This window comes from Camelus ferus, chromosome 32 (genome assembly GCF_009834535.1).
Source record: "Camelus ferus isolate YT-003-E chromosome 32, BCGSAC_Cfer_1.0, whole genome shotgun sequence".
In the NCBI taxonomy this organism is placed as follows: Eukaryota; Metazoa; Chordata; class Mammalia; order Artiodactyla; family Camelidae; genus Camelus; species Camelus ferus.
This window is the reverse complement of record NC_045727.1, coordinates 3,747,254-3,775,095: the sequence shown is the minus strand read 5'-3', so window position 1 is coordinate 3,775,095 and position 27,842 is coordinate 3,747,254. Positions and strand designations below refer to the sequence as shown.

The 27,842-nt window shown below is 48.1% G+C and overlaps 1 protein-coding gene and 1 long non-coding RNA gene across 9 annotated transcripts in view; one reads left to right on the top strand and one right to left on the bottom strand.

Annotated features, from left to right (window-relative positions):
* The window catches only part of CUX2 (cut like homeobox 2), a 241,094-nt gene that overhangs the window by 205,908 nt on the left and 7,344 nt on the right, over positions 1 to 27,842 (bottom strand). The window contains exons 1-3 of one of the 7 annotated variants that reach the window (XM_032471788.1): positions 5,228 to 5,599; positions 3,988 to 4,098; positions 3,255 to 3,351 (exon numbers count right to left, since the gene is read on the bottom strand). The exons of 5 other annotated variants lie outside the window; for them this stretch is intronic. In XM_032471788.1, the coding sequence (XP_032327679.1) occupies positions 3,255 to 3,272 (18 nt within the window). In that variant the 5' untranslated portion in view covers positions 3,273 to 3,351; positions 3,988 to 4,098; positions 5,228 to 5,599. Of the gene's footprint in view, positions 1 to 3,254; positions 3,352 to 3,987; positions 4,099 to 5,227; positions 5,600 to 27,842 lie in introns of those variants that run through there. One more of the 7 variants, XM_032471792.1, reaches the window with a different exon arrangement.
* Positions 1,044 to 25,946, top strand: LOC116660969. Of its 2 annotated transcripts, none has more exons than XR_004316704.1 (3): positions 1,044 to 2,747; positions 16,048 to 16,057; positions 25,936 to 25,946. It is a non-coding gene; the product is annotated as an uncharacterized LOC116660969 (long non-coding RNA). The 2 variants fall into 2 exon arrangements; XR_004316705.1 differs by lacking the exon at positions 1,044 to 2,747 and adding an exon at positions 12,452 to 13,846.

Genomic DNA, 27,842 nt, shown 5'->3' with positions numbered 1-27,842 from the left:
TAATATGATCAATCATGTTAAGTGCTAAGGAAGGAAAAATACATAGCAGGGAAAGGAAGAATGGGGGTGTGTGTGTGTATGTGTGAATGTGTGTGAGTGTAAGTGTGTGAGTATGCACACACTGTGAAATTTTAGTTTGGGTGGCGAGAGGGCTTCCCTGGGAATGTAACTTCTGAGTAAAGACCAAAGTGAAGGAGCAAGCTATGCCAACATGTGAGAAAAGAGGGAAAAGCAACAAGGAGAAGGCCAGAGATTATCATCATTCCCATTTTACAGATGAAAAACCGAGACCCAGAGAACAGAAATGATTGCTTGGTCACATAGCAAGCAAGTGGATGTGCCCGGACTGGTACCTGGGTCTTCTGACACTAGATCAGATAGTTCTTTCCACTGAGATCCCTCAGCGAGCAATTACTCTATGCCACATCTGGATTAAGATGCTTGTGAGAGCCTGTCTGTCACCAAGGAGAGCTGGGAAGTGAGGCTGGCATCCTTCCACACAGTCCAAAGCCATGTGGGCACTCCCAGCTTGTGCACACACACAGGTGTGCATGCAGGCCCTCTGCCCCCCAATAATGTGGGTGCAAGAACAGTGTCGCTGAGGGATGTGCAACGATTAAGCTAATAAATAAAGCCGTCCAATCGATGGTTCCTGGAGCAGAGCACTGGGGAATGAGAAATTGCTACTCATGCCGGGAAAATCCAGCTCCTCCAAGACCCACCAAACCACAGCTTCAACCAACAGCAACAGGGAAGAATAGCTGAGCAGGAAGAGAGAGGCCAGGGCCTAACAAGGGTAAAGCTGTGTGATCATAGGCAAGCAACTGCCCCTCTCTGAGCTTCATCTATAAAACAGGAGTGGTAACACCAGTCCTCAGTCCAAATGCTACTGCAGGTCCAACCCAGTGAATGTCACAGTGCATCACAAATGGTATGGACAATTCTGACCAGGTAACACATGCCTGTAGCATAAATTCAGAGGCTACAAAAGGGTATAGAGGAGAAATTCAATCTCCCACCCAGCCCATGTCCTCCTGCCAGGGGTAACCACTGTTGGCAGTTTCTTATGAGTCCTTCTGGAAAGTTCTATACCAACAATTATTCTCACTTGCTTGTCTGTGCAAAGAGCAATTTGTCTGAGGTCACTGGCTTGTAAAAGGCAGTGCTGAGACTGGAAGCCCCACATCAATCTGACTTCATAGCCCAAGTCCCCAGCCTCTGTGCCACCCTGCTCCCAGCTGAGGGAAAGTCTGGAATATCAGTCCACAGACAAGCAGGGTTCTGCCACAAAGAATTCCTCCACTCCCCGGGACCAGGTCACTGCAGACCAGGGGCTACAGACCTCATGAGGCTATACCGAGGCCCCAGCTGGCCCGAGCACCACCTCCTCTTCCTTGGCCACCTGGCTATGGACCAGAATTGCCAAATCTGTCACCACCCACTGGACAGCTACAGTAGACCCCTCAGCAGAGACGTCCCATTCCTACAGCCCACTCTAATGCAAAACTTGAATAAGCCACTCCTTCGCTCAAAACCTTCCCAGGGCACTGCAGATAAAAACCAAAGTCCTCCTCCAACCTAATCCAGCCCTTGTTCACCTGTCCAACCTCCTCTTCCATCTCCCTCCCCCTTGTCACCTCATCACTCACCTGCCACCTGGCCTAGCTGGCTCCTCCAGCACACGTGCTGGCCCTTCTGGCTCTCTTCCCTTCTCCCTTCATTCAGAGAGAACTTTCTGGCTCACATTCAGAATGAAATGGTCTTGTTATTTTTTTGTCAGAGCTTCCTCACAAGACTTTGCATGTTTTATAATTATATACCTTGTCATTCCTTCACTGCCTGCCCGCCTCCCCTCAGCCAGAATGTATACTCTTTGCGGGCAAGAATCTTGTCTCAATAAACAGCTTCCTCTCTGATGCCCAACGCAGTGCCTGGCACACAGTGTGGGCTCGACTGTTGAATGAATAAATAAAGTGACCAGAAGTGACACCCTCCACAATGAACCATCTATGCATTCAATTTGCTCACTGGCCCACTTTCATATGAATGTTTCGAAAATTTCAGAGGATAGGGCTGGAAACCCCAGCAACCCCCAGTGGTAAAAAGCCTTTGCCACCCCATGGCTACCGCCTGGACTCCCTTTGTCTTCTCTCTTCTTCCGTGCTGTTGCATTAAGCAAAATTTCTCCATTGGCAAATAAATGCTTTTTCCATCAATAACCGCGGATGACTAAATCAAACCTTTAGCTGCTGTTCTTATCTCTTAAACAGACCCATGGATTTCCCAACTAATCAGAAGGTGAATCAAACACTGCCATTTGAGGTGGGAGATAATCCAGTCAATTTCTTCCAGGAGGAGGGATCTGGGTGGGAATTTGCGTACGGCCCCCAAAAAACAAACACTCTTGTAAATAAAGGCGGCCTCCATCCTGTCTCCACAATGCAACTCTTATTGAGTGAGTCAGGTGTTTGGCTGATTAAAAATTGATCCATTTCAAAATCTAATCAACAGAATAGGATTCTTTCATACGTTATCAAGAGAGCTGCTGACATCGAAAACCAAACCTGTTATTAACCCATGAACTCCAGTGACCCGCTGCTCGCCGCTCTGCGGGACCGTAAATTATTCAGTGGTCCAAGACCAGGGCTGGTGAGCCTGATGGATTTAGATGGGGGCGCAGCCCAGGGGGTTCAGGTCGATGGCGTGGCCCTGTGGGTCCCCAGAGACCTGGGTTCCAGACACTCGAGGTTTTCGTATCATGACCACGAATACATTAGCCCTGTCCGCCTGGGCTTTGCCACGGCTGTGCCTTTGACAGAAAAGCCTGTCTCAACTTCCCAAGCAGAGCAGGCAGGCTGGCCCAGGCCTCAGGGAGCTGCAGGGCTGGGGAATGATATTATCCCTAATTCCCAAGTTAATAAATTATTTTCTTTGAACTACAGAAAAGGCAAAAATAAACAAAGACAAGGGGGGCCTGGCTGCATTTTGCAAACAGTTAGGAACAGGCCATACAGTCAGTTCAAATATTTCACCTCCTCATGCAAGAAAGAGCTCTGTTGCAATGGGACTGTTTAAAAGATGAGATGAAAAAAAAGCCAGCCATTGGCTGTTTATGTGTCTGCGGGGCCCAGAGGGGCCAAGGGCTTTCTCGCCAACTTCTAGACTCTCTGACCTTGAATTAAAGCCTCATTAAGAGTCATATCTTATAAAAACAAGAGCAGAGTAAATAAAGGGCTTTTTAAAAGGACACATACCCACGCCAAAGTTTCCATCCTGCTAAGCAAGCAGGAAATCCAGCGGCAGCAAAAGCTGTAGTTGGCATTATTTTGGGGTCCGTATTCCACAGCTGACCTGATTAGAAAGAAGGATTTAGAAAGGAAAAATGTAGTCTCAGGCAGGGCTGGAAGGAGACTGGAAACTGGGAGAAGAAATTTGGACTGTTTGCTGAGTAACAAAGGGGACCAAGGCAAGTCACTTTCTTGTTCTCAACAAGGAGACCCCAGAGGAGTGTAGATGCCATCATGGGCCCCTCAGCACAGCTGCTGAGAGAACCAGAAAGGCTCTGTAGGCAAACAGGGTTCAAATCCCAGCTCCACATTTCCTGGCTCTGCGAGCTTGAGCAAGAGACTCAATCACTCTTAGCCTTGGTGTTCTCATCCAATCAAATGGGAATAATGAAACAGCTTTGTTTCATTAAAAAAATTTTAATTCAGCTATGGGTTTTAAGGTAATCTTTATTTGGGAGGCACACAGGAATTACTCAAATGTTCAACAAATGGCATCTGTTGTTTTTGTTGTTAATATTATTGCTATTATTATGCGAGGTGTTTTGCACTCCTTGGAGGAGTGTGTGATAAAGTCAGCAGTAAATTAGCACCCTCCTCAACTGCACGGTCCCAACCTAAATGCTGGACCCTCATAAAAATAATGATTCCGACCTTCCTCTCCAGCACACAAGGCTTTATTGGTGGGAACTCCAGAAAGTACCTATACAAAGGTTGAAAGCCCAGGTCCTGGGTTCAGATTCCAGCTCTGCCACCTGCTAGCTGTGTGACTCTGGGAAAATGAATGCACCTCTCTGAAAGTCAGCTTTCAGAACTTTAAAAAAAAAAGAGATGTTAATAACATGGACTTCGTAGAACTCACATATAAGCACAGTTCCTGGCACACAGTAAGCCTTTAATTAATGCTGGCTATCATCATCATCATCATCATCATCATCATCATCATCATCATCATCATCATCATCATCATCATCATCATTCTGACTCAGTTTCCACTTGATCAAGTGATTATTTTGTCCATTTACTACTGAGAGTTGAACCTGGCAAGGGCCTCTTGCTCAAAGACCCTAGGTGAGTCACTCCACCTGTCTGATTCCTGGGTTCTTCACCCATAAGGGTAAATAATGAGAACTATAAACTCCAAAAGACAAGGCCCTCATCTGGCCTGGTAACAACACTTGCTCCCTCAGTCTAGAACAACACCCAGCTACAACAAGCATTTAAAGAAACAAAGTACTACAATTAAACATCAGCTTGATAAGTTCCTTCCCAGAAAAGTCTGTGCCCGGCACAAGCTGTCATGCAAGAAAGGTGAATATCTCCCTCACCAAACCCAAACCCAAACTCTGAAGACGCCCTCCTTGCTAGGGGAAGCATCCAGCCCACCTTAAACTGCCTGGATACTTTGGTTCTGTCCTAGAGAGCATTCAGGAGGCCAGGGAGAGGCTGAGTCCTCAGCAAACTCTTACAGACCACCAGGAATCCTCTCTTAAATAATAATATATTTATAAGTCTGAGGCCCTTCTGACCTCTTCTCAAAGCAATAGCATCCTCTGAAGGCCCCAGGACCCGATCATATTGATCCTGTCTGAGCTGTAATTCCGTGGCTTTGAGTTGAGCAGACAGGGTCGGCCTGCCCAGCTGGCTGCGGCCAGGCAGCTCTTGGGTGCCCAGCAGCAGCTGGGAAGAAAAAGAAATCAGATCTGCCCTCCAAAGGAGGGGAGAGCAGCTGCTCCTGTGCGCAGGACTGAGGGTGGGGGCAGGAGCTGGTGGTGAACATCTCGTTTGTCCACTCCTGCCCTCAGGCCTGGCCTGGCCCCAGCTGGGCCAGAAGAGACCCCAGAGGTGGAATGAATGGACCATGAGTCCTTGAGGCTCTCTGGTCAAGAAGCGGCATGGCGAGAGGAATCCAGGCCCTGGCCCTTGGCCAGGCCAGATCTTACCCGGTCAGACGGTGCAGTCTCTCAGGAGGCCTCAGGTCAGGACTCAAAGGACACTGTGCCCTCAAGAGCAACGGTCAGAATCTGGCAGACACTTTGAGCTGAGACAGGCTCTCAGGCCAGCCAGGCCCTCCCTGCTGCTGGGGCTGCCGTCTACTGTTTACCTGCTGCCTGTTTTCCTCATGACAGGGCTTCCAAGAAGTGCAGACAGAAATCAATGCAGCTGGTCCTGGTGCCCACTCCCCCCACCTTTCCCTTCCGCTGCCAAAGTTCAGTGCCACTTCCTGTAAAGCTGAGGCGGGCTCTGAGCTGAGCTAAGGGGCAGCCAAAAGTGAGGACACCCCCTCAGCCCCCTGCCCAGGCTGGGAAAGGCCAGTCAAGGCCAGACCCTTTACCTTCACCCACAGGGGAGCACTGACTGGCAGGGAGCAGCAAGGAAGAGTTTTCCCTGCCCCGCCGTCCACAGAGCACATCACAAACATGGCTGAGTAGGAGTTTATCTTAAAGTCTTGCTCTCAGTCACCTGGGGCCTTGGTTAAAAATTCAGTCTCTTAACCCAGCCTTGGGGATTCAGTTTCAAGAGATTTAGGGTGGGGCCAGGATTCTGCACTTTAACAAGCCCCTAGGTGACTCAGCTGAGAAGCCAAGTTTGAGAAACACTATTTGTATACTAAGATGCAGCTTCCAGAGTGCTAACCACTGCCACGCTCAGAAGAGAAAAGAACTGGAATTAAGAGGATAGCTAGCTCAATGCAGGACACTCAGGTCAATCTGAATTCCGATAAACAAGATTTTTTTTAGTATAAGTATGTCCCAAATATTGCATGAGATATATTAAAAATCATTTGTTGTTTATCTGAAATTCAAATCTAACTAGGCATCCTATATTTTCATTTTTTAGTTTTTGCAAAATCTGGCACCCCAAACTGAAAACCATTTACCATTCCACAACAAAGAATTACTGACATAAACCACAGCTCACCCATGTGAGAGAGTATTTATAGCCACTAAAATGGACAGCAGCGGTCAACACAGCACTTGCCCTGTTCCCCATGCCTCACATACATCAATGAACTCAGGTATTCGCCAAATAACAGAGGCAGTCACCGTTACTGTCCCTGTTTGACAGAAGAGGAAACTGAGGCACAAAGAGGTGAATTCACTTGGCTAAGGCCACACAGCTAGAGAGTGGCAGAGCCGAGGATTAAACTAAAGGAAGTCAGGTTCCTGAGCTAAGTGCAGATTTAATCATTTTATTGCTCTCTAATGGAAGAATAAAAGATAAAAGACATAAATGACTAGACCATGTAACCTAGCCTGAGGTGGAATAATACTTACCCATGACTTCATTCTATAAAATTTATATATAAAATATAGATAAAGACATTAGAAATGATTAGGGCATACACAGCTGGCAGAAGTATAAGCTGGTACAACCACTTTGAAAACCACTTGGCAAACACTATACAGAAGCCATGCATATACCTCTCTGTAACCTGGCAAGTCCACTCCCTGATACATTCCCGGGGTCTCCACCAGAGGCAATTCTGTCTACCTCTGAGGGAATACTGGGCAATCCCTGGGGATCCTTTGGATGGATGCTACTGGTACCTAGTGGGCAGAGGCCAGGGATGTTGCTAAACATCCTCCATGGTCAGGACAGCCCCCACCACAAAGAATCATCCAGCCTCAAATGTCAACAGTGCCAAGATCGAGAAACTCTGATTTATACTCAAGAAAAACGTGTGAATTGGTTTACCCAAGAGACTCAGGCACCAATGTTCCTAAAAGCACTGTTGGTAGGAGCCCCCAGCTGGAAGCCACCCAAATGCCCATCAATGGGAGAATGGATGAATAAATTGTGGTCTCCTCACACAACAGAACGCTAGACGGGAACGGGAATGAATGAACTACAGCTACACACAACAATGTGGGCAAATCTTAAGAACATAATGTTGGTGAAAGAAGCCAGACACAAAAGAGCACATGCTGGGTGATTCCTTTCACATAAAGTTCACAAACAAGCAAAACTAACGCATGCTGTTAGGAGTCAGGATGCGTCACCCTTGGGGCATGGGTTGGCAGTGACTTGGGCGGGGGCTTGATGGGGCTTCTGGAGTGGAGGACAAGGATGTTTCTTAATCTGAGTAATGGTTCCATGTTTGTTACAAGTCAAGCTAAACACGTATGATCCATGTCCTGTTCTGTATGTTTCCTACGTCATGACAAAAAGTCTAACGCAGTTGCACAAAGGATTATAGGAATAGAAGAAACAAAACTGTATGGGGGTGAAGAGGCTAGGGGTGCGGGGACTTGCTTTTGACAGGAAGACAAACAAATATGGACAAAATACCACTAAATAAATAAAGCAGGCTTTCTCCGACCTTGGGATGGAAGGGCTGTCAAGTGGGAAGTCTTAAAGAGAGATGCAGGGTGCTTCTGGAGACGGGAGCAGCATCTAAACTTTACTGAGCACTCACTACGTGCCAGGCGTCATGCTAAGGAAGTGCTTTACCTGTATTGTCTTCACTGAACCCAACGCCCTCACTCAACAGAAGGGAAAACAGGCTCAGAGAAGTGACAGGGTTGGCTCAGTGAGGATGGCAGAGCTGGGATTTGAATGCACATCAAGCCTGATTCCAGAGCCACATTCTTAACCATGAGATTTCCCTCCTACTCTCGCACAGGAGAGCCACGGTGGCACCACCACCCTTCTCTCCTCTCAGGGGTCCACCTGGAGCTCCCAGACCCCCGAGGAGGCACAGAAGTCAGGAAAGAAGGGAACAGAGTTGAACCGGGAAAGGCAGAGCAGGTGGGCTACAAAGCGCTGCTGCAGGGCCGTGCTGGGAACACAGTCGAAAATACCAGCTGCTCCAAACAACATCGCCTTTAATCTCTTCAGAAAATGGATGCTGCTCTTGGGTCCCTGGAGAGCCCAAAGTTTGGGCTGAAGGCTTTCTGGAAAAAAGCTGTTGCCAGCGTCTCCACAGTCAGTCACCCCGGGTGACGTCTGACACTCCACCGCGGCACTGGCTGACAAGCATCTTCAAAGGACAGAAATCAGCAGCTTAGCCGTCTTTTCATACAGATGTCATTAACCCACAGGAAGCGCTCTCCCTGCGCATTGTGAGAGTTATTTTGGTTTAAGGAAGCCAACCCCAGAGCAAACCCAAGAAAGAAATCAAAGGAAGGGGGGAAAAAGAGGAACTCTGGCAAAATGAGGAAAAGTGGCATTTGGGTAAACTGCACACAAAACAATTTTTTTCAAAATGGTCTTTTTTGAGATCAAAGATGAGGGGGAAAAACTGTAATGAACGTCAGCAAGTGTGGTGGGCTCAGGGAAATGCGTGGGACTTTGAGGGTATCTGCAGGCCACGTTTAAAGAGTGAGCAAAATCCATTCTCGATGAGCCAGACTTGCTGGGCTTATGTGTGACCAGGGAGGAGAATGGGTGTCACTTGTACAGAGCTAAACCCCCTTCATCACTCATCCAGACCCTGGCACCAGTAAGGGCTCAATAAATGTTGGCTGAGCTGGATCCAAGCCCTGGGAAAAGGTAGGATGGAGAGATTCTCCAGGGGATGTCTGACCTCTGAGAGTGAAAAAGTGGGCCCTGACCCCAGGGCAAGTGACAAGGGTCAGATCATCTGACAAGCAGGGGGGCTGCCAAACATTCTAAAGAATCCTAAAGGAGAAACTCAGCTTTCCATTACACTGAAAGGACTTCATGTCTAGTAATTTGGGAGATAAGATAACCTGAAAATGCTCACACTACAAAACACCCAGAAATAATAGATGAGATATACCAACATCCCTTTAAATATATAGGTCAGTTCAGTAAGAAAGTAAGAGAAATTCTCAAGGGCCAAAACTAAAGAGGGAACTCAAAATCAGACTGCTAAGTATGTGAACTGATACTTCAGTGCCTTTAGCAATGAAAGGGTGGGGCAGGTGCCCATGTTAGTAGTCCAGAGGCCTTCACTGTCCATGAGAGTAGGTCAGAACCCTTCTATCCACTAACACAGGAAGAAGAGAAGGCATTTGGTATGTCAGCCTTGCCTTTAAACTGGAAAACTAAAAAGCAGCTGATAATTCACAACCAGAGGTCTGCCCTCACATGGGTTTGGAGTTCAATTTTATGCTACTCTTTAAATGCTCAGATGTGTGTACACCAGCATCACCTGGATACACAGATTGCTGAGCTCTGCCCCCAGAAGTCCTGATTCAGAAGAACTGGGATGGGGTCCAAGAATTTTCATATCTAAATTCTCAGATGCCTTTGGTCCAGGACCACACTTTGAGAACTACTGCTGTCAGCCAAGCAATTAATGTTTAAAAAAATCATTCTCCTCTGGTAATACCCCTGGACATTAAGCAAAAGCAAATACAAAATCTCTCCAGAAGAGAAGTAAGCAAACTATGACCTGCAGGCCAAATCCTACCGCCTGCAGGCCAAATCCAGCCACACCCAGTAGATTATGTATTTATGGCTGCTTTTGTTGCACAACAGCAGAGCTGAGTTGTTACAGCAGACTGCAGCCTACAAAGCTAAGAATATTTGTTATCTGGCCCAGAAAAAGTTTGCCAACTTCTACTCTAGAAGGCACACAAAATTCCCAGAGATTCAACTCTACTGAAGATGAGCTTTCAATCCAAAATTACAAAACATATGAGGAACTAGTCTACTATGTATGAGAATCAACAGACAGAACAACTAGCAAGATCAGATATTAGAACTTCAGGTAATGGAATTATTATATACAGACTATAAACATAACAGAAGGGCAGAGACTACCTACACTTAGCAAATCTCAGGTCTTCAATCAAGTGTGGCTTACTGTGTGCCAGGCTTTGGGCCAAGTACTTCACATGGTTCAAATCCTTTTCATGTGAAGAACTCCACATCAAGTATGAGGTCAAGGCTCAGAGATGCCTCTTCACTTGCCTAAGTTTACACAGCAAATATGAAAGAGAGCGGGATGAAACCTATGCTTTGGTTGAAACCCAGTTCTAAAAGGTTCCAGAGCCTATGACTAATTTCCACTCCACAACAGGGTGATCCACAACAGAGATTGGGAGGTCTTAACTTGGAGTACCTTAGTAAATTTGGAGGACCCAACAACCCAACACTATATGCAAAATACTACGTGTCTCTATCATGTTCCCAAAGAGAGGATCTATAGCATTCATCAGATTCTCAAAGTTGAAGAATCTTTGAGAGCCAGATCCAAATGCAAACCTTCCCTCCATGCTACACCAGAACCATGTTAAACACTAACATTTCTTATGCACAATGCCAAGTGCCATTTGAACTTTGTAAGAATATGCTTGTTTAAATCCCATACAATCTTACAGGGAAGTACTTTTATCGTTCCCATTTTACAGATGAGAAAACTGAGGCCATAGAGAGGTCAAGTAACTTGCCTGAGGTCTCACAATTAACAAGTGGCAGAACAGGGACCCCAGAGTGGAAGCCACTCACCTGGCACACTTACCCCCTGCCACACTGCCTCCTGCTGCCTGTAGTAACCAGCCCTCCAGTTCTGAAACCAATCTCATCTATACAAGCTTGAAGGGCCCTGGGGTCTTTCCAGTCTGCCCTGGAGCCATTCCTATATGCACAAGAAACATGAGGGTACTTCTACCCTCATTTCAGAGCAAAATTCCTTTCCTAATCCCAACCTTCACGTCCAGAAGAATATTTCAAGGCCAGCCAGACATGAATCGGACATTTCTCGGAGTCTGAGCATTCCCCGTCTCCCACCACCTCGCCTGGCGCCGGCCCAGACACCAACTACCTACTTGGCTGCTGCCTTGCTCATCACCAGCATAAACACACATTTACCCAATTTTTCAGAATGAGCAATATTTACTCAACAGCCCAGAATGGCTCATATGGAACTATTAAACCCCATTGCCTCAGTCTGCAGCTTGGAGCACGATAATGAATCAGTATTTTGGAGCGATTACGATGCTAATAAGAATGTGTGAGGCACAGAATATCACTATGCAGGGGCAGCCGCCAAATCCCCTGGACTCCCTGCCTCCCAACCTCTCATTCGGGAATTCCACCATCCAGAAACCAGCCTGCCTGAGAACCTCCAGCCCCCGAGGCGGGCCACGCTTGAATTAATTGGAACACAAAGCAGATGAGAAACAGAAGCCTACCATTTTGCAGAGGGCGGGCCCACGATGCCAGCCCTCATCGGGGAGGTGGAGAGCGATGATGCCCCACTCCCGACAGCCCCGAAGGCCCTGGAGCTCCCTATTCTGGTGGGGCCTGGGGTTTCAGCACAGCATTTCACACACTCAAACACATACAAATATTGGAGAAAAAATACTTGTTCCCTCAGGCTGCATGCCTGAAGCAATGTTGGATTTGGTGGGGTTTTCTTTCTTTTGGATCTTTCTCTTTTCACAAGCCTCTAGGTAAATAATAAATGGCAGGAAGGAAGAATATATTTGAATGTGGTGAGACCCTCCTCCACCTCCCTCTCCATCTGCCCAAGGAAACTGCTCTATTCCTGTCCATACCTTGACCCACTCTGTCTAGTTACTGATGAATTTTCTGGATGCCTGCAGAGGCCAGGCATGCAGTTTCCAACCAGGGGACAGTGGTGGGTATAGCTGAGCCTCTCTGTCTAGCTACTTGCCCCCTAAGTCTCTAGGCCCTCAAACCCCTCCAATTCTTCTTGCATCCCTCCAAGGTCCCCACGCTGTCACAGTTCCCCTCTATTCAGGATAAAGACCTCAGCAGAGCCTATAAGCCCTATTTGAGCCAACCCTGTCTACTCTCCCCAGCCACACCCCACCTCTCTGCCCCTCAGTCTGCGCTCCAGTAACACTGACCATCTTTCACCTCCTGGAACAAGAAGTGTATCCTCCCATCCCAGGACTTTTGCATGTGCTGCTCCCTTCCTCCGCCTGGATGACCACAGCTCCTCTTCACTTGGCTAACTCAGGAGTCTTTCCTTAACTTCCAGACTAACTCTGTTACACAGTATCACCATTCCCAGCTAATCTCCTCCACAGCCCTTCACACGGTTTGCAGCTTCAAATATGTGTGATTATTTGATTAATGTCAGTCTCTTAAGGGATTTTACTTCTAAACACCATAGAGACCAACAGTACCATGACGGCACAGAGCATGTCTGTGTTGATCACAAGGGCATCCTCACACATGGCCTGTGGCACACAGTAGGTGCTGGATAAATACAGACGACTGATTAACTGACTGAATGGATAAATCCTTGAGCCCCAGCACCTCCCCTGCTCTCCTTCCTCAACTGGCTGCTGCTTCGCTGAGCTGGACCCCGATGCTTTTCAGGCCTTTACTACATGGCCCTGTTTTATCTACTGCAAAGTGCCATGTTCACATTACAAGCACCAGATAAATATTTAATCACAAATAAAATGCTTGTGGACCCTCAACCAGAATGGCCCCATGCCCTTCCCTTGGTTTAGCCGAGCGTGTGTGTGTGTGTGTGTGTGTGTGTGTGTGTGTGTGTGTGTTCGCGCGCGCGCGTACACCTCCGTATTTCCACATAAGAGTCTTCAACAGAAATGTACATCCCAGCACAGGCAGAAAAGCACGTATCCGTGAATGTGCCTGCCACGGTCATTCAAAAAGGATTAAGTGAGAACCCACTGCACCCTTGGCACGAGTGCTGGGGTAAGAACAGTAAATAAAACACACCCATCAGTGGACGCACAAGAGCTTGCTATGTGTTAGTTCCCAGTTAAATGCTTCAGGTAAATTCACCCATTGAATCCCGACAATAATTCCTGTGAGAGAGGCTTCGTGGGTACCCATTTCACAGACAAGGAAGCTGAGGCAGAGGAGAAAGCACTGGCCTGACATCTCATTGACAGGAACAGAATTTCAACCCAGGTTTACCTGATTTTGGAGCTAGGTTCCTGGCCTTGAGAACAGGGCCAAAGACATAAAACCAGAAACACAATTCTTCCCATCACCACAGTGTTTTAAAAGCCAAAAAAAAAAAAAACAAAAAACAAAAAACAAAAAACAAACCTGGAGATGCCTGGGGACAGGGTCTGGCTGAGGGAAAAGTGATCCATTCACTTCATGGAATATTAGGCCAATAAAACACTTGTTCTAAAGACAGCAAAATGAGGTGGAAAAGGATAATGCCGACGTTAAGAGAAAAGACCACGAAATGGAATCAGCCGTACTTCCGTCGGCAAAGCAGGGAGGAAGGGAGGCGGAAGCACGCTGAAGTGCTGAGGGGGGCTGTGCTGGTGGCATCTTCTTCTCCCTCTTTTCTCTCTTTTTAAAACCTTCCAACAACGTGGCAGCATGGCTTTCATAAGACAAAATTAAATTTTTAAATCCCTTCTTTTCCTTTCAGCCAAGGGATTCCCTGATAATCCTTCTGTGGCCCATGCCTCCCTCCCCAGCCCGCAACCCCAAACGCTTTCCTCAGGCCCTCTTGGCTCCCTAAGATGCCAGGAAAGAAAACAGACAGGAGAAAGCAGACAGAGCAAAGGAAGCTGCGGTGCTGCTATGTGCAGGGGTCCTAGTGATGCAGCACTGGGAAGGGGGGTGTGTGTGCGTGTGTGTGTGTGTGCGCGTGAGTGCCTGTGCCTGTGGCTGAGGCTATCGTGGGCCTGAGGGTCTCCAAGCAGTCTCACCAACCAGAGCCTGGCTTCCGTGTAGCCATAGTGAAGAAACTTCCCAAAGCCATCCCAAGAAGCAGGGCCACGGGGCAGGCACCCCAAGGCAGAGAAATGGCAGGTGTCACCACTCATTCTTTCTAAGGCCCTGAGCTCTTCTTGGAGGAAAGATAACTGTGTCATCTCCCTTCATCTTTATCACTGGCACCGGGCCATCAAGAGGATTAAGGTGCTAACAGGGAGAAAGGGGAGCAGGTGCCGCCTCTCCCTCTGCTTCTGAGGGCAGCCACAGCAGGGGCTCTTGAAGAAGCAGCCTTGTCTTGTTCACACTTCATAGAGGCCATGGGCTCCACCAGAACCTTCCAGAGTGGGCTGGACCAGGCTGGGCCTGAGGGAAGCAGAATTCGCTCCTCTCAGTGTCTTTAAACCAAAGTCAATCCCTATTCCTGCTGGGGTCTAGAAAGTTTAGGAGTTGCTCCCCCAAACTTTCTGACAGCAACAAAAGTGTCATGCCATCAACAGGTATTTACCGAGCATCTAATATGAGCCAAGCTCTGTGCCTGTGACAAGACTCAACAAGACAGACACAAATGCTGCCCTTGTGTGTCTTAAAGAAGACAAGGCAAGTGATCCAAATGAACTGTGATGTAATTATGGGGGGAGTCCCCTGATCCTGCCAGGAGATTCAGGAAAGCCTCCCAGACTAGAGATGTGAAGGATGAGAGAAGTTTGTCAAGTAAAGTGATGACAAGAGAGTTCCCAGCAGGGGGAACAGCATAGGCAAAGGCCTGGAGGTAAGAAAGCACAAGGCATTTGTGGACCTGATAATAGTTTAAGTCTGGCTGGGGGAGTTGGCAGCAAGGAAGTCGAGTAAGAGGTGGGACGGTGGAGGCAGATGAGGGTGGGAGGAGGTGATCCTGACAGGACTTACAAGCCAAGGTAAAAGTTTAGACTTTATCCCACAAGCTACAGGGAGCCACTGAAAGATTTTAAGTGGAGGAGAGAGTGAAGTCAGGAATGACCTGATTTCTTTTTTTTTTTTTTTTTTATAAAGATGACTCAAGGCTTTGGTGCTTAACTTAGGGTGCTCAACTCTCAGTTTCAATCTCGGAATCAAGCAAGGGCATCGGCAGGTAACTAAGTCACTGTCACCTCCCTGCCATGATTTCCTGGGGATGCACGCTTTCTACACCGAGTTCTGTGATCAAAAACACCACGTGAGTTGAGATTGAGCTCAGGGTTCACACTCTAGGCATCATCTCTCTAACCCTCAGTCCTGCCCATCTGAGAAATGGGGATAAGGCTCTATCTGTCCCCTCCAACTGGGAGAATTAAATGAGCTCATACCTGTCAAGGGCTCGGCACAGTACTTGGTGCTGGGAAAGTACTCCATAAATAAGCTACTGAGATGTTTCTTTTCACCCGTTTAGAGCCCACTTAAGCATTGGGACAGACGTGGAGACCCAGGGCCCACAGGTCCAATCTGAAATTTATGAATAGGTTTGATCTGTGTGCCCATGATTTCATTATTTTCAATTTCTTCCTTGCATTTGCATCTTAAAAGAATAAAACCTGGGTTCATAAAATTCAGGTTTCTGGGTTCTCTTGAAAACTCAAATCATCTACTTAAACCCACTGTAGCATGGCCCCTCCAGCCCTGAAGGCACAAGCCAACTACCCCAACTCCAACTGTCAGACCAGCTGGGGTGTGACCCCCCCATGTGGGAATTTCCCAGAGCTCAGGGTTAAAGATGCTAAATCTGGGTAAGGAGCCAGCAGGGGAGGGAAGGGCTGCCTGGCAGAGCCCACCCTCTGGCACAAAGGCCCCCACCTGCTTGTACTTAGCCCTGCCATCCTCTCCTAACTTCATCTGCCACCTCCCTCCCTCTAGGATACAGAAAGCAAAGACTGAGAGGATCCAGGAAAGAGGTTGGAAATAATTTGCCCCATTTTGTAGATGGGGATAACTGAGGCAAAAATGGACTCTCACCAAAATCAAAAAGGTCCAGGAATCAGCCACTGGTCCTACTCCCATCACTGGGAGGGCCCAGCTAGTTCTGCCTAGCAGCCCCTCATCAGGGAGCCCCAGCCTTAACAGGATATTTAGGGGACAAGATCCTCTCTCACTCACAACCCACCATACTCAATGGGGTTCTGAACATTTTTTCAGAGACCAGGACTAATTCCAGAAATCGGAAAGTAGCCCTCCTGCCCCAGAAGGCCTGCAGAGGGGCCTCCTCAGCTGACGCACCTCCTCTCCAGCTGGCCAGCCGGGCGGGTGCCATTACCTACACAGAAGCAGCAAAAACATCCCCTCGGGCCCCACCCTCTTAGCTGCCCTCCCGCTACCTTCTCTTATACCTGCCATTTGAGAATTGCTCTGTCTCTGTCGGCCTCTCTCTCTGTTCCTCTACTGTGTTCTCCCTTCCTCCCCAGCCAGGGAAGTAGGGGTAAAAAAAATCTCCCAAGATCTCCAATTTAAAATAAAGTCAGATCCTTTTCTCTCCCCTTCCTCACTACCTAATAACCACACTTGTGTGAAGCTGATGCTCTACATAACGAAAAGAGAGGCCTCCTTGGAGAGGGTACAATCAGACAATTTTTAAGATCATGGAGCATTAGACCATTCCCAACTGGGTTTACTAATCAAACAGCCAAATCCTTCATAACCAGCCAATCCCTACAGGGCAATTAAATCTTTCCCCTTTAAAACACTTGCCACACTGTCTGGGGACAGAAAGAAAAATTTGCAAAATTCATTTGATAAATTAGCCAGGGAAAAGAAAGGAGTGAATCAAGCTTTGTTCTTTTCATTTTTTTTAATTATGGAATTCACAATGCCTGAATAATGTTTAATAAGAACTATGAAAATTCCTAACAGTATTACAACACAACACAAAAGAATTAACCTGGTTACCGTGAAAAATTGCATATTTAATTAAGAACAGAGAGTTCAAAACTATCCAGAGATTTCAAAAGTGCTGTTGCCTGAGGGGCCAAATTACATGCTTCCAGGGCTGCTAACGGAGTTAGCACGTTCAGTCATTACCCAGGCGTTCCCATTAAGTGACTCTGGGCAGATGACATCAAATTCATTTCAAAAGCACCAGGAACTGAAGCATTCACTTGGGTAGTTTAAGGGAAAGCAACTACCCTGCTGGTACAAATCAGACCCCTTGTTGATAAAGGCAATAATTAAAGAATAATGTTAATTAGCTGCTTTTATTTGAAGAAAAGTACGGTAGTTGGAGTGTTTCCAGGCTGCTGAGGTGGGAGTCGCTCTTTCTGGAAGAAGGGGAGGCTGCTGGGGGAATGGGGAGCCTGGGAGCCCACAGGAAGAGAGAAAGATGGCAGAGGCTGGGGCAGGGAACAAGACAGAGCCAGGTAAGGAGGCTGTTAGCCTGGCCTGCCTGAGGCCTGGGTCCCATGTTGGAATCGACCTGGTCACCCCAAGGTCTTCAAGGGGAAATCGAGGAAAGATGGCACTGCCAGTATCTTGGGCACTGTCACCATCAGGCCTACTTCCATCATGGCAGACTCTGGCCAACCCAGATCTCCCTGTTCAGCCACTTCCTGTCACACCCACTTCCCTCATATGACCTTCTGTCTCTCTTCATGGTCTCACTCTCAGCCCTGAATCACCACCACCTCCCTTACTATACATAGCAGACCGTTTTCCCAAAGATGGCCATCCCAGTATCTCTGATGCTTTTCCTGCACTGTGACCCTAACACTCCTCCCATCCACTGGTGGGCTCTACAGCCCCTCCCTGTGAACCTGAAAGGTCCTTTGTAACTGCCTTGACCCTCAGAGAAGACAAATGATGGCAGCGACTTTTGAGGCTAGATCATGAAAACGCCTTCTCTTCACCTCACTCTCTTCAGGACTCACGTTTGGAACCCAGCCACCAGGCTGTGAGGAAGCCCAAAGTAGTCCACACAGAGAGACCACATGGAAAGGGCACATGTTGGTGTTCTGGGTGGTAGCTGAGATCCCAGCTGACAGCCAACATCAACCACTAAGATGTATGACTGTCGAGTTACCCCCTCAAACTCTTGAATCTTCCCAGCTGAAGCCCCATACATCACAGAGCAGAAACTCTGTCCTAATTCCTGACTCACAGTACTTTTTTTTTCACAGGACAGTTGTTTTACCCAGTAAGTTTCGGGGTGGTTTGTCTCCAACAATAAATGACTGATACATTAACACAGACAAACATAGGCACACATTCAAATTGTCCTCATCCTCAACATTCCCCTTTCCTCCCTCCAGGAGGCCCAGCATGAGAAACAGATCAATGGATCTGACCACCAATGACAAGAACTTCTCCCAAAGAAAGCCATAATGAGCCTCGACTTAATGCCTCTTTAGTCAGCTCTCAACAGCAACCGAGTTCCCCAAGCACCTGCTATGTGCATGTGGGGGCAGGAAGGACTCAGCAAACCACAGGGTCTAGTGCAGAGGGAAGAGAACACAGGAAGCCCCAGGGTATGGAAGACAAACCGAGACATCCATGCAGCCGACTGGTCTGCCCAGGACCCATGGCTGGTGCATGGCAGAGCCAGGCTCTGATCCACCTGACTCCAGTGAAGTGCTTTGATTCTCATTAGCAAGATGTTTAATTAGGGCAGCTCATCGATACATCCCAGAGAAACAAATTACGCTCTGGCCCAAGCCCATTCACCTGCTGGCAGCCAGGCCAGCCCCAACCCACTAAAGGGGCCATTCCGGGCAGGATGCAAGGGAGCCTGTATTGATGGGGCAGCTGGGGCAGCTCTGAGGCCTCGGGGGCTGGGAGCTGGGGAGCTGCCTTCCCTGGAGCGCCCCACCTAGACAGCCAAGTGGGAAACAGGCGCTGGGCCCGGGTTTCTCTCCTCCCCATTCTGGGGAGACAGAAGGCCTCAGAAGGCCTCACCCACCAGGAGATGCCAACATGCTCTGCTCTGCTCAGAGAATAATTTTTTTCTGGAGATGAAATTCATAAAGTAGGCCACGGGCCATGAGACCAACCCCCTTGCTTGCAGAGGCTGAGGAGAATGCCCTCTGAGGGACAGTGCTGGTCCAGAGAGGTTCCCAGGCTGCTGGCCCGAGGGGCCCAGGGTCCAGCCACCCCAGGATGTGAAGGGCAGATAATAGGCCTGGCTCCTCCCTGAGTCCCTGCATGATCACCAACTCCGACCTTGGCTCCTGGAACCCTGACCTCCCAGCTGCTTGTCAGAGCTCCCTCTCAGGAATCCTAGCCATGCCTCTACTCTTGCCAGCTGGCAATGGCCACTGCAAGCAAAACACCATCACATAAGACCTTTACAAGGCAAACCTGCACATGCAGTAGTCCCTTCCCAACTATACAGTCTCCGCTTTGGGTATTCACAGAAAAAACAAGAGGCAGGATAGCCTATGAACACAGGAGGAGCTCTGGAATAAGACTGCCTGACTCTGCTGAGGGACTGTGGGCAAGCCACTTGAACTCTTTGTGCCTCACTTTTCTCCTCTGCAAAATGGGAATGTTAATAGTGTCTACATCATAGAGCTGTTATGGGAATTATATTATTTAAATAATGGTATTTAGGAAGCACTCAGAGTTGTGCCTGGCACAGAGCCACCCTTAATAAGAGTTTGTTAAATTTAAGACAAAACAAAACTTCGGAGCTCCTCTCATCCCTGAATGGTCAGGTAAATTCTGCCCACTTTCTGGAATGGCTACACTGAGGCCAGAGAAGGCAGAATCACCTCCACACCAGTCACTAAGTCGGCACAGCTGTCCCCAGAGTGAGGGCTGTGCAAGGAACATCAATAGGTCAACTGGGCTCAGTGGGGACTGCACAAAGAGGGAAACTCACTCTCCATTCCCACTCTCAGTACACATCTCAGATGACTGCTGCCCTGTCTGAAATGCAGGCACAGGGATGCCAGTTCTGCTGAGGACAAGTCAGGAACTTGAGTTTTTAAGATGCGACCTCTGAGCAGGACACCAGACATTAGCACTCACCAAGTGAATGCATCATCTTATGGGGGAGACCAGCAAGGAGCCACCGAACCACTTGGTGCCCTGGAAAGCAGCCTAGGACAGGAATCCTAAGCAGGAGATAAAGGATGGCACCCAACCCAGCATGGAGTCAGGAAAGGGGGGCTGGGACCAGCAAAGAACAAGGGGAACAGTGTTCCAGGCAGAGGGAACAGCAAATGCAAAAGGCTAGAAAGTATGAGTATGGCAGTTTGGGGATAGGGAGAATAAAGGGGTTTGGAGAGTGAGACAAAGCTGAGGTTGGAGACTACACAAGCTGGTAGATTTGTAGAAGCCAAAAACTTCTGGGGCAAAATTCCATCTCTTCCAAGGGAATGATGAATGTCTACGGGAAGCTTCTGAACTCCTCTGGGCACCTGCAGGTGAGCACGTGGCCCTTCCACAGCCACAGAGAAGCCATTTCGAAGGCTCCCCCTCAAAGGAAGAGAGCTCCTTAGTTATTTGCCTCCACACCACAGCCTGAAATCACTCCCACTGCTGAGATGAGAGTGACAGAGGGCAAGCATGACAGCCGCAGAGAGAACGTCTGCGGACACTTGGTGAAGCCAGGCTCCACGCCATGCCCTTCACATGGATCACCTCCCTCCATCCACACTGCAACCCTCTGAGGTGACTATTACTGCTGTCTGTTTCACAGACGGGGAAACTGAGGCATGAAAAGGGCCAGTCCCGGGGTGGTGAGAGGGGAGCCACTCTGTCCAGCAGGAACCCCACTGCCCCTGCACCGAGCTACCAACCTGGGTTCTCCCCTCTAAGGGATCAGGTCGGGGCTGGGGAAACATGGCGGGGCGCAGGGGCCAATTCTGAGAAGTGACTGCCAGCTGGCCCTGCATTACCCCAAGTTACCTCCACTGCAGCGAGATCAATACTTGGGGGGCTGTGCTTAGCTTTAGGGAAATCATTAAATGCTACACCAAACTAGTCAAAAAGTAATTGCATGGCAAGGAGACACTGAAAGGAGCTGCTGCTTGGGAGCGTGAGCACACAAATGTACATAAATACACACTAAGGTATGGACAAAGACACACACTGACACACACACGCACACACAGTCACCCACACGTGGATGCAGACACACAGGTGCATGTTCAAAGACACTCAGGACACAAAGACACATGCTAATATACACACACAAGGACAGACACATAAACGTGCAAAGACCCACAAACATACTCAAAGATACACACACACAAAGACAGTTGTGCACACATAAATACAATTGCATGACATTCACACCCATCCCAGTTTGTTCACTTGACTGATTCTTCTTGAGGGCCTACTATGTGCTCAGCCCTCAGCTGCTAGATTCAAGGAACACGCTGCTTTGTGCTCACGTGGAGCTTAGAGTTCACAGAAGGAGGCCAGGAGTTAATAATCAGAGCTACGTGTGACATCTATTGTGGTAAGTGCAGTAGAGATAGGACCCACAATCTCAGTGGAAAAGCTGCCCCAAGGAAGTGACACTGAACGAGCTCCCAGGATCAGGGGGGATGTGAGAGAATAGTGTCCCAAGCAGAAGGGAGCAGGTAATGCACAGGAGGGGTGAGGTGCAGAAGAAAATGAAGAAAGACGTGTAAGTCTGGAACAAAGTGGGCATGGGGAATGTGGCTCAAGATCCAGGTCAAGAATGTAGGATGTACTAGAATTAAGCTAGTATAATTCTGAAGTTGATTCTGATAAGTTAAGATGCATATGATAAGTTAAGATGTTTTAGAATAACCACTAAAACACCCTCAAAAACACAGTTAAAAAATCATTAATGAAATTAAAGTGCTACATTAGAAAATGTTCACATAATGCAAAGGCAGGCAGAAAAGGAGAAACCAAGGAGCAAAAAAGACATGAGACACAGAAAACAAAGCAAGATGGTAGATGTAAACCCAACTATATCAATAATAATATTAGATGTGAGTGGATTAAACAATCCTATCAAAAGGCAGATTTTCAGACTAGATAAGAAAACAAGATCCAACTATGTGCTATCTACAGGAGACATGCTTTAAATTCAAAGACACAAATGCACTGAAAATAAAAGGATAGAAAAAGATGTATCATGTAAACAGAAACCACAAGAAAGCAAGCAGGAGTGGCTATACAGGTATCAGACAAAACAGACTTTAAAACAAACAAAAATGTTACTAGAGATAAAGAGGGATATTTTATAACAATAAAAGGGTCAATCCACCAGGAAGATGCAACAATTAAATACACTGTGTGGGTGCTCACAGACTGGACAAAACTAAAGGGTGAGCAAAGTCCTATTTATTGTGCACTCCAACCCACATTCCTGATAACCCCCCATGGAGACATCCAACCCCTCTTCTACCTAACAGCATCCTCATACATGAAGGCCAGGACATGGCCGGACAGAGCACCCTCATGCCTGTGCTCTGATAGCCACACCATTTGGGTCATCTCATCTTTTCATGGTCCTTACCATTAAGCAACATTTGGTAACATGCTAGAAACCAGACCCGCAGGGCCACTGTGCAAAGAGCCCTTCTCAGAACATTACTCAAGCGCTGCCCCCCCCCCCGCACAAGCTTTATTTCTGAGGAGGGGGACACAACAGCCCTTGCCTACTGCGTACCTGCCACAAGAGGCCTCCAAAGCACCCCTAGCCACTTGCACAGGGGAAGCAGCCACCCCTCCCTAAGGAGGCCACCCACTCTGAGCCTCAGTTTCCTCATCTGCAGAATGAGGTAACACTAGTACCTACTGCAAAAGGCTGTTGTCAGGATGAAATAAGAGAACAGGGTACTGACCAGCCAGGGTGTAGACTCCCTACGGCCACTCTGTGGGGAGGACAGAAAAGTGAGGAGACATCTGAGTCCCAGGAGCCATTCTAGGAACAGCTGTGGCCCAAGTCTTTGCTTCCAGAAACCAGAGCGATTAGTTCTACCATGAAAGGAAAGAGCTTACGGAGCCAAATATGAAATGTAAAGTGTGGGGAATATAGCTGTGGAAAGGGGGTGCTGAACTTAGCTGTTTTTAAAAAAAATCTAAAAAACTTTTTTAATAAAGCCTACAAGTCTATCCCCTTCCTTCTTTATCAACGACACGATTTATTGACTGAGGAGGCCATATTGACTAAATAAATCTTGATAATGACCAAGGCAGCAATCAATACCCGCTTATTATCAGCCCAGGCCGAGATTTTCATTTCGCGGAACACCGGCCCAACGGCAGGGCATGCCACGCAGCTCTGGACTCCGGCGGGTGGGCCAGGGATGGATGGCCAGGTGGCGCTCATTTTCCAGGACAGGAGACAGGAATCTTTCTTGTGTTATTAATAACCTCCCACCTGCCACTCCACCCCATGCCTCTCAGGCTTGTGGGTCTGGATTCATTTCCATGAGTTGAGAATAATGAGGCATTTCAAGAGATTTAAAAATAAATAAATAAAGGGGAAAATACAAGCGTAGTGACTATGGTGGGGGAATCCTGGGAGGAGGGCAGGGAGTAGGGAGACCGGCTCTGGAAGAGGCAGGCACCTCTGGCCCCTAGAGGGTCAAGAGCAGGGACGTGAATGGCCAACCCACCTGAGTTCTGGGTTTGAGTTCAGGCTCTGCTGCTTACTGACAATGTGGCCTTGGACTTAACCTTCTGTTCCTTGGTTTGCTCAGCTGTAAAATGGGATCGTAGTAGTTTTCCCATCAGCGTTGTTGTGAAAATTAAATGAAATAATATTTGTCAAGGTCTCTGAACACTGTCTAGCATGCAATAAAGGTTCAATAGCTACTTGTTAAAGAACTGCCAGGCCTTTCCGTGCCACGAGCTTCCTTCTGACACTCCAAAGCCTGCAAAAGCCAGCCCTGGCCTTGCTAAGGCCAGCCAAGTGGCATTTGGCAGAGGCCTGATCTCCTATCTAGTGCTTCTCTGCAAGGACCTAGCCTACCTGGCCACTGGCTGGTGAGGCCCAGGACATGAGTAACAAAAAACAATGGGAATGACAATAATATTAAAAGTAGTAATAGCTGCTCTTGTTTCCTGGGAATGACCACGTTCCAGGCCCTGTGCTAAGGGCTTTCCACACTTCACCTCATCCAACCCCCACAATGTCCCTATGAGGTAGAGGCTGTATTTAATCCCTATTTTACAGATGAAGGAAAATGAGACTTAGAAAAGTCTAGTGATCACCCAAGGCCTCTCAGTTAAAAAGCATCAAGGCCAGGGTCCAAAGCAAGGTCTGACTACTCCAAGCCCATGCTCAGATCATTTTAGGAAATGCTCCCAGAGTAACTGAAATGCCCTCAAATCATAATCATAATCATAATCGTTGCTGTTGCTGTTGATCATAAAGATAACGATTAATAACAGTCACCATTCTGAAAAGGCTTACAGCATGTCCGGCACTAGGCTGAGTGTATTAGTTTGTTGCTCTTTATTTCTCACACCTTTGAAGAAAAGTACTTCTATCTCCAACCAACTATAAGAGAGAAACGTTATGAAGGCAGGGGCTTGGTCTCTTTGTGCACTGCTGGACCCCCAACACCTCGCACTGCACCCGACACATAGCACGTGCTGAATAATGTTCATTAGGTGAGTGTATGAATAACCTGTCTGGACAACCCAGGGAAACTCCATTTTAGACAAAATAACTGAGGCCCAGACAGGGTCCCTCAGCCACAGAAGGAAAGGGGAGACGTCAATCCTGGCCTCCTGCCTGATTATAAACTAAGAGTCCTGGGGGACGCTGAGCAGGAAATTCCCTCAACCCGAGGGTCCCTGTCCAGAGACCATGGTCCCTCTTTGATCCCTGCTGGGCTGATCAGGTGGGCCCAGGAACCAGGCTTTGGCAGAAGAATGTCATCTGGGTCCAAAAACATTAACTGGCTGTCTTGTGTCTTCCCACAACAGCCGTTTCACAAGCTGCTTTGAGCTGTCTGTGACTGAGGCCACCAAACCACCACTAATGGTCCACAGCCTGCCAGCAATTAATTAATGGATTTATTAATTAGGATAGGAGCCGTCTCCCAGACTGGAATTGGGGTCACCAGTTTCTAAAGCAAGAATCACGGAGCTAAAGATAAACCCTTGTTCACTGCGGGTCTGAGGCCTGTGCTCAATTCCCAGTCACAGAGTGAGCAACTTTCAAGAGCCAGTGATGGGTGGAGCAGCTGGGGGTCTGGGAGGAGCTGGGTCCCTCAGGACTGCCCCCCAAGATGGAGTCAAGGCAGCTGCCCCCACCTCATCCGTCCTGTGGTATTCATCCACTCAATCCCTCAAATATTTATTGAGAACTTACCACGCCCTGCCATCCCCAAAAAGGAAGGCAGATGGTAAACAAATGAACGAATAAATGAGCATCATCCCATCAGGTAAAGTAGACAGGGGTAAGGAGATGGGAGGAGGCTATTTGGAAAGAGAGCTTAGGGAGGACCCCCCATGAAGAGGGGATGTTTAAGGAGAGGACTGAAGGGACTGAGACAGAACTATGAAGATGTCTGAGAAAGCACTTCATAGACAGTGGGAACAGCAAGTGCAAAGGCCCCAAGGCTGGAGTGCGTTTGGTGTGTTCAAGGAACAGTGAGGCCAGAGTGCTTGAATAAAGAGGGGAGGAGTGGGAGGAAATAAGAGCAAGAGATAACAGAGAGATGACAAAGAGGAGGGGGGACCTAATCATGCAGTCGGCCAAGTAAGAACAGGCAACCAGGAAGAGGCAATGCTGGGAGTGACAGCTCCTCAGGCGCCCAACAAGACATAGCAGGCACCTCAACCAAGCACTTCCTTTGCATGGGGTGCCTCAGATAGATGTCTAAACCTCATTTCATCTTTCCTGTAGAAGAGTGTGGTCCCCTGAGAAGCAATCACAAAGGCAACACTACAAGACTAAGAGATTTATCAGGATCAAAGCCTGTGCCTGAGGGAGTGAGCCAGAGTGAAGGAGAGAAGGAAGGAAAGAAGAAAGGAAGAAAGGGAAGAAAAAAAAGAGAGAGGGAGGGAAGGAGGAAGGAAGGAAGAAGGAAGGTTGGTTGAAAGCATCTATACTGCAGAGGAGTCTGGAGCCAGCAGAGGAGTCTGGAGCCGGCAGAGGAGTCCTGTGTTTCAGGAACACGTCTGCTTTTACTCCCTGCTACACTCAGTCCCTGGCTGGGGCAGTTGTGGGTGATCTCCAAGAGCAGTATCTCACTGCCAATCACACCCTCTATAATCAGCGATCTGCAAGGTGCATTCTCATGGCCACCACTGGGAGGTACCATTATTATATCCATCTTACAGCTGAGAAAACCAAGACTCAGAAAGGGGGAATAACTTGCCCAAGGACACACAGCTAGGAAGGAGCAGAACTGGGATTTGAATCCTGACTGCCTTGTGCATGGTCATGAGCTAAACAGGAGATGAGGGTAGGGGGAGGCATTTTGCAACAGAGCAAGAATTGGGCTGAATATCTTATTAAAAAATAAAAGTGATACTCAAGGCTTTTATAGTGTTCAATAGTTTACAAAGTACCCATTGAGAGAGATTCACACCAAGCCACATATGCGCTAAAAATCTTATTTTATGCTCCATCCTTACTCCCAATTGACATATGGCAAGAATAAGGATGAAGGCAAGTCCAACAGCCCATTGAGAATCTGAGACCCAGCCTCACTGCCTTCCTTCTTTGCACACGCAGTTTTTCCACCCACCTCAGGGTCTCAGCACATGCTATTCCCTCTGCTAGGATGCTTTTCCCTAACCTTGTCCTTGACATCTCAGCTGAAGGGTCACTTCTTCCAGGAAGGCTCCCCAGAGGTTCAGACCCATGCAGTTCCTTTGCCACGTGTTGCCTCAGAATCAAATCCCAGTGTGTGATTACACACCCGTCTGTCCAATGAGACATGTATCCACCTCCCCACTCACTCTGCAGGCTCAGTGAAAGCAGACAATTTTTCTTCCTTGTTCACTGTGGTATCTCCAGTATATAATTATTACTTACAGTACTTATGCTATTTACTTACTATTATTTACATAATTATCAGTTATAATTATCACTTGTACTATGAGTGGTGAATATACATTTCCCAGAGTGAAAGACAATAGCAATTATTATTACGAACATTATACAGCATGTTTATGTGCTAGGCACAGATCTCACACTTTATATGCATTAACTCACTAAATCCACAATCTTTAAGGAGGTGGATACTATTACCTGCAATTTACATTAGAGAAAACCAAGGCTCAGAGAAATTCAGTGACTTGCCCAAGGTCACACAGCTGGTAAGTAACAGAGCTGGGACAGAGGCCCCCTGGCTCCAGAGTCCTCACTAAATGTCTCTGGGAGTGAGAGACTGCAGGGCTTCATTCTGCAGCCCACACTACCTCCCTCGGATACGTGGACCCATGGGCGCTCATAATGGACAGGCACCCCAAGTAGGCGCCCCCAGCAAAGTGGCCTCTAAGCGACCACCTCACACAGGGAAATCTGCCCTCGACCTGGCTGCCCTGGTGACCCCTGTGGTCTCCCCATCTGCAGCACCCACACTCCGAACAGCTGGCTGGACAAGTCAATCGACCATAATGGTTCCTGGGGAGCCATTTACCCCGTCCAGTTTGAGGGACGGCGGCTCAGAGAGTCTTAAGCACTGCTCGGCTCCGGGTGTCTCGGGCAGACGACCAGCTCAGGCCAAAGAGGCCGAAGGATTGATTTTTTTTTTCCCTCTCTTTCTTCCTTTTAATGACAAATGCGTATCCTGGAATTGCTGTTTCATTTCGCTGAACTGAAGGATGGCAGAAGCTGGGGCAGGGGGGTGGTGAGTGGATAGGGAAAGGGCTGGGAAGGAGGGGGCAGACACGGGCCCACTTTAGGGGGGACTGAGCTACTGAGGAGAAGCAGACAGCAGGCTCTGTGCCCTCCTAATCATGTACCTTCATGAAGCTGGTCAAGCGCCTTGTGCTTTTTCTGGAAATGCAGCCTCTAGGCACTTGGAGAAAAGCAGCCAGTGGCCTTGGCGGCTACCTTCCCCGAGACCT